This window comes from Nematolebias whitei, chromosome 7 (assembly GCF_014905685.2).
Source record: "Nematolebias whitei isolate Nwh7 chromosome 7, NemWhi1, whole genome shotgun sequence".
Classification (NCBI taxonomy): domain Eukaryota; kingdom Metazoa; phylum Chordata; class Actinopteri; order Cyprinodontiformes; family Rivulidae; genus Nematolebias; species Nematolebias whitei.
This window is the reverse complement of record NC_056504.1, coordinates 14055635-14061946: the sequence shown is the minus strand read 5'-3', so window position 1 is coordinate 14061946 and position 6312 is coordinate 14055635. Positions and strand designations below refer to the sequence as shown.

Sequence of the window (6312 nt, the reverse complement as noted above, 5' to 3'; positions counted from 1 at the left end):
CTTTTTTGTTGTTATATACCTGGATGACTGAGAAAACAAACTTTGTGAATATTTTCTATTGTTTACCTTTTTTCCACCAGTAATGGCCACCTTCAGCAGCTTCCGATGGCAGAACTTGGCATATGTGCTGACAGGAAGGCCTGTAAGATGGCAGAAAGAGCAAATTCAAGACCAAAAAGTCAACACACAAACCCATGTTAGATCCTTCAGCATCCCTTAAGCATCAGTCATTACTGAAAGCACAAAATAATAAATGATTTGAATTCTTTCCCATGAACAGGAACAGCAGTGTTTTTATTTCCCACAGATGTCAGATGGGAGGCAGGCAGCAGTAACTAGAGAGACATGTTGACGGTGCGATTCCAGCATATGGGGATTAGAGCCGACCTGGCTGAACTGTCAGGCTGAGCAAAGATTTACTGCTGAGGAACAAAAGCTTCAGAGACAGGATCCGGCCCACACATCTAACGCTCAGGTGATTCATCAGTACACAGACTGAAAGGCCTCGGGAGGAGTATAAAAAGCCCCACGAGGTTTCCTGTAAACAGCTACCGTAGCGACAAGCCCTACTCTGGAAAAGTAAATTTAACTGATTGGATTTTTTACTCACGACCAGATATCTTAGAGACTTAAAGGCAGTAAAAATCCTGATCTGTCCTTGAAAAATTGTTCCCAGAAATTCTCTCTTTCTACACATCTCAAACTAAAAGCCAAGACAGTCATATTCTGAGATCATCTTCATCTTTCATCTCTGAGGAAACCTGAAACAAACATGACACTCTTGTGAGGGGTTTTCCTCTTTCTGCATCAAGAACTCAACCCAAGTCCAGGAGGAGAAACTTACTGAAGGATAAAGTAACAAACACTTATCCATATATTCCCCACAGTCAAAACTCAGATTTATAGGAAACAGGTGACTTCTATGCTAGTGTGCAACTGCAGCTAATCTGACAAACGTCTGACTGCGATTATATCTAATTAAACCAATCAGACCAATATTTTGCCCTTCATCTTGGCAAAGGCAAGCATTCTTCCCCTAAAGGCACCCAACATAGAAACTGAACTCTTAACTAGGAGAAAAGAACAGAGCAGAGCCCCTGTGCTCAAGTGAGAAGAATGATCTGAACCCCACTGGAGGTCTATATTTACCACGGTTTGATCCGGTGAAAGCAGCAACGACTGAGCAACCAAAGCCTGGGAGAAATACGAGCTCATTAGGAGCCTGAGTGTACCGTACCAGGCTGAGAATGACATGACACTTGTCTGCATGCAGGCTGAAGCTATACTTAACGACAAAAACAGAGATATTAAAAGATGATGAGAAGGAGACAACCCCCGTCTCGTTTTCATAGTTTATGGGACGGCTGTAAACAATCCACTCCACGCTGAGAGCTTAGAGAAGTTGATAAGCATCAGTCAGGCCAGATCTCATCACTACTTGTTCCTCTGCTCTGATGAAATATCTAGCTTCATGCTCCGGTATCCGTCAAGCAAACAGCAGCTGGCATTGTATTCTCTTTGTTTAATGTAATCTCTGAAATGTCCAGTACCGTATTTTCCACTCTATAAGTTGCATCAGTCCAAATATGTCTAATAAAGTGGAAAAATCCACAAATATGTTGCTTCGCCATATACGTCATAGCTATTATGCGTCACTGCTAACGCAGCGCGTTTGTTATGCGTCACTGCTGTCAATCTGGAAATGTGGGCAGAACCCAGAAACATGGGTTGGTGTTGTGTCAAAAATCGATTGGCTGCCAAATGGCGGCCGCAGGAGCGTGCACGGGAGGACTTTAACAAGAATTTAACAAGATTAACACTTAAAAACAATTATTTGTTTGCTTAAAATTATAGTAAAAGTGTGTCTCAGTCTAACTTTTCCTTAATAAATGCACTGTGATGGTCAAATCAGACGCATCGCAAAACCCAATTGGTGGAAGCGAGCACGGGCAGAGGGCAACTCGGTTCATTTCTTCAAAATTTAACAAGATAACCACCTACAAACAATTATTTGTCAACTCGACTTTACAGTAAAGGTGCGTCTCAGTTGAACTTTTCTTTAATAAATGCACTTTGATGATCAAATCATTTTGCTGGAGTGGCGCAGCGAAATGAAGCTGATTTGGTTGATCCAGACAGATGACGGTGGCAAAATATGGCAAGCTGATTGTGTCAATAATAGCCACTTTTACCTATTGCATGATACAACAGCCACTCGAGTGCCATCTAGTGTCTGAAAATGGTAGTGTTCAATATTTTCAGTCAGAATGAATGAAAACGGTCATATCTCAGCCAAAAATTGGTTTATAAATATGGGAAAAAATCCATAAATACATCACTTTTGCATATAAGTTGAAGGGCATGTAAATTATGCAAAAAAAACAAACCTGTGACTTATAGGGTGAAAAATATGGTAGATTTTCTCCTTAACATTTCAGTCAGCTGAAGTTTTATCTCCATGATCCTGAGTCACTGAACTGTAAGGCCACTGCTGCAGTGCTATGATTTGTTTCCCCGGTGACATCATCTAAGAGCTGGCAGTGCGGTCTGCTCTAATGAAGGCACGTGTTGATGAGTTGCTGCTCTCTTAAATGGCAGGCTGACACACCAGAAATGGTGCCAGTATGATTCACAGTGTGGTCCATTGTGCATGAACAAAACTTCTGAAATTCTCATCCTACTTGTTTTCCTCTGCTTAACTTTCTGTGAAACCCATTTATTGTGTGTGCCTGTACATCAGCTTGCACTCATCTGACTAAGTATACAGCCATGAATTTTCCATCCCACTCGCAGTGGTCACTCTACAGGGAGCAATATGTTTGAAATGTAATGGTTTGCATTGTAAAGACCCCGAAGAAGTGCAAAAACATATGTGGGACTGAGTCACAGCCTATTTAAAGCTCTACTCAACAGATAAACTTGTACAAGTGAGAGATACAGAGGATTCATTGTTGTAAAAGTAACATTTCAGGCATATTTTTTAAATAAACAAGGTTACAATTGTACCGTCTTCCTCATCTGTGCTTTGTTTTCGCTTCTTTCTGGACTTTGAATTCTTCTTCATTTTCAGTTCTTGCTGTTCCAGTATAAACTGTGTCACTATAAAAAAACAAAAACAGAAGTTAACAAAGGTCAAACATACACAAAAAGAGACAATTTAGCAGCCTTTTTATAGTTAAAATCACAATTCAACAAGAAGATTTCACTGGAAAAAGAAAGTGAATTCTAAAAAGAAATAAAGTCTTTCCTGCCAATCAAAAACACAGACGATCAGACAAACAGGCAGGTGCAAAATGAAAGAAAGGTGACCCACCGTGTAGCTCAGTCTGAGACTCACATTTCTTGTCGCTGTTGGGCTCTGTGTGTCTCTGGATGTAGCCTTCCAGGTAGCAGCGGAACTTGGGTGATGGGGCGAAGAAGGCCAAACTGACAGCCATAAGCTCCCAACCCGCCCCCAAGCTCCTGGGGCTAGCGTTGCCTGTGGTTTGCCTCACCAGCTGCACGTACAGCTCGTCCCGCAGCCCTGGCATGTCCCAGCACTTGGTCACGATGAGCAGGGCGCAGTGACGGCGGTCGAGCCGTGAAGGCCTGTCTCCCATGTAGGCCTGAACTAGCTTGAACATCTCACAGGCCTCCTTTCTGATGGCGCGGTTACTGGTGACCAGCATGGGCTTTTTGATGGAGCCACGGTTCCAGGACAACATATTAGCGATGGAGACACGGCGCCGGAACAGTCCTTGGGTATGCATGTTCAGATGCTTGCTGGCCCAGTCTTCCATGCCCATGTCAGGAGGTGGAGGTTGTCGCAGGGTGGCGTAGGAGAGCTGGAAGGACGATCCTCCTCCTCTACCTCCTGTACCATCATCTCTTTCTCGATTGTCGTGGTTGGAAGAGCGGTGTGGACCCAGGGAAGCTGTTCGTCCGTCCACCATGCCTTTCTTCCTGCTCTCCAACTGAGCCTGCAGCTCCAAGGTGTCCGCCTGCGGGGGAAGGAGGAGTGGACATGTAACTGAGAAGAAGAGTTTGAGGGAGAAATAGAATTATGGAAGGGGAGGCAAACACAAACACAAACAAACTGTGCAGCAGCAGTTGGAGCTGGACCATTCTCTGCAGTGTTGGGACTTCAGGGGAAACTGCAGATTGGTACATTAATGTTCTGAAACTAGCCGTATAACAAGAGAAAATCCCTCTGTAAATCCTCCTGAACACTGGGTGGGCACACAGTGGCACCAAGTTCTTACTTCTCCCCTCTCCAGAACAGGCTCACCTCCACAACAAAACCAAAGCTTTGCTTTACCCAAGACCTCCCTGTGAACCCTGAGGTGGAGCTCAGGACTTTAACGGAGCACCCCAGCTCCATTAACAGAGACAGCCAGCAACCTCCATATGCTCAACATACAGCCAGGAATAACACAAACCACAAGCCAAAAATCCTAGCCCAAGTTTACTACAGGAACATAAAACACGCTGGTGTGTCTCTTCAATGAGCCACTCAGTAGTACGAGTGCCAGAGAAATTGCAGCTCAGATTTTGGTTCCTCAATCATGGGTGTCAAATCTGAGGTTTGGATTTGCAAATCGTCCACATTTGTCATTATGTTTTTTGGGAGTGACACAGGTCAGTTTCTTACCAAATACATTTTGCATCATGTGAGGATAACTTAGTTGCACTGCGAGTTCTGAAACTGTAGAAAAACATATCAACAATCTTTTTAAAAATACAGCGCATCTTTTAAAACTTACATTGCACAATGTCCAGGAGGAAATACTTTAAAAGATACACTGAACAGAATAATCTATTAATTATTCATCTCAACAGTAGTTCTGAGGAACATTCCAGCAGCCTTCTCATTCTTCTTTTGCTTTTTCCCAACATGCTAGTCCCAGTTGAACTAGCCTACCATCCTTCCTCCTCCTCCACACAACCTGGGCCATATGGGCCACAGCAGCCCTCCTTCCTGACTGAGGGAAGTCATGTCCCGAGTCTCCCGGCCTGGCAGGGCCTTGCTACTCGTGTACAAACCTGGCATATGAGCTTCACAGTGCCTGCAGTGCAGGGCAGATGGATGGTGGTACGAGGATGACAGCTATTGGTGGGACTGTGGCTATCATAGGCCGTAGCACCCAACCCACTTATGTAATGTCATAAGAATATTTAGACCAGTTTCAGTACATACATAACATTAATGGTGTCATGCTCCATTGGAGCAACAGTATTTAGTCAATAAGACTATAATTTACGCAACATCAGATCAACTTGGAAATGACACTAAAGCCCATATAATCACTTTTCCTGGAACACTTCATATCAACGTAACAAAACAGAATAGCATATCAAGCAAGCTGAAGTTGTCTCTACATGTTTATACCAAAACTTTCCCTCAAGGTTTTCAATTACTTTAAATCTCTGATAAGAATCGTTTAAGAAAACTTTTTTAAAAGCTTTACTTGGGAATGTGGTGCGGCAAAAGAAACAAAACTAAAAATGGTTCCAAAGACTGTAGCTTAAATCAAACTTTTTTGTAGTTCGTTTGGTTTAGGTAGATGTACCCGCCGCATGCACATTTAAAACAACTAAAAGTTTTTTTGAAACCAGCTGTTTATCTGGCTACTGAAGACCCAACACAATAAACTCAAACTGTGGGAAAAAAGTGGGCATCTATCCATGTCTAACCTGAAAACCTAATAAATAAAATGCTGTCTATCTCTACTGTGTAGGCCCATTTCTTTAGTGTTGAGTTAAATACAGAAATAGTTGCAAGTCCCAACTAGAAAAAATGCTTTGGAAATGGTTTGTTGGGGTGACTCCAGATTAACAGAAAGCATGTTTAAAAAGACTTTTGCACATTTATTACAATAAACAGACTAAAAGACTGTAATCCCAAAATGATTTGTGCTGTTTTCAAACAGACTTATTCAAGTATCTTTGTTACATCACATAGTCATTACAGAGGCAGAGTTAAATCACAGACAACACAAAAATGCAAGGTTGGATTCTGACGCAAGACAGAATCTGAAGATTAGAAAGTAACTTAATTTAAGAGCCAGCTTAAACTGGATACAACCAGATCTACAGTGATCTGTCTGTGTCGTTTAAAAACAATCCAGTTTGATTTAAGCAAATCAAAAGGTAAATTTCTGTTCAGTCAAACTAAGTCTGTAAGAACTAGAGCAATAACAAAAAAATATTATACAACACAAAGTTGTTATATTCAAGCATAATTTTTATTTTTTATTTTTACGATGAACGCTTTTCTAATCTCAAATGAACTCAATGTGGTTAGACCCCAAAACAGAAATGTATTTTATCTTT

The 6312-nt window shown here is 41.9% G+C and overlaps 1 protein-coding gene across 3 annotated transcripts in view; it reads right to left on the bottom strand.

Annotated features, from left to right (window-relative positions):
* Nucleotides 1-6312, bottom strand: part of arhgap46a (Rho GTPase activating protein 46a) — a 35078-nt gene that overhangs the window by 3261 nt on the left and 25505 nt on the right. Inside the window, exons 4-6 of one of the 3 annotated variants that reach the window (XM_037678645.1) lie at nucleotides 3314-3980; nucleotides 3007-3099; nucleotides 67-140 (exon numbers count right to left, since the gene is read on the bottom strand). In XM_037678645.1, coding sequence (XP_037534573.1) covers nucleotides 67-140; nucleotides 3007-3099; nucleotides 3314-3980 — 834 coding nt within the window. The remainder of the gene's footprint in view (nucleotides 1-66; nucleotides 141-3006; nucleotides 3100-3313; nucleotides 3981-6312) is intronic. The other 2 variants (XM_037678647.1, XM_037678648.1) reach the window with 2 other exon arrangements.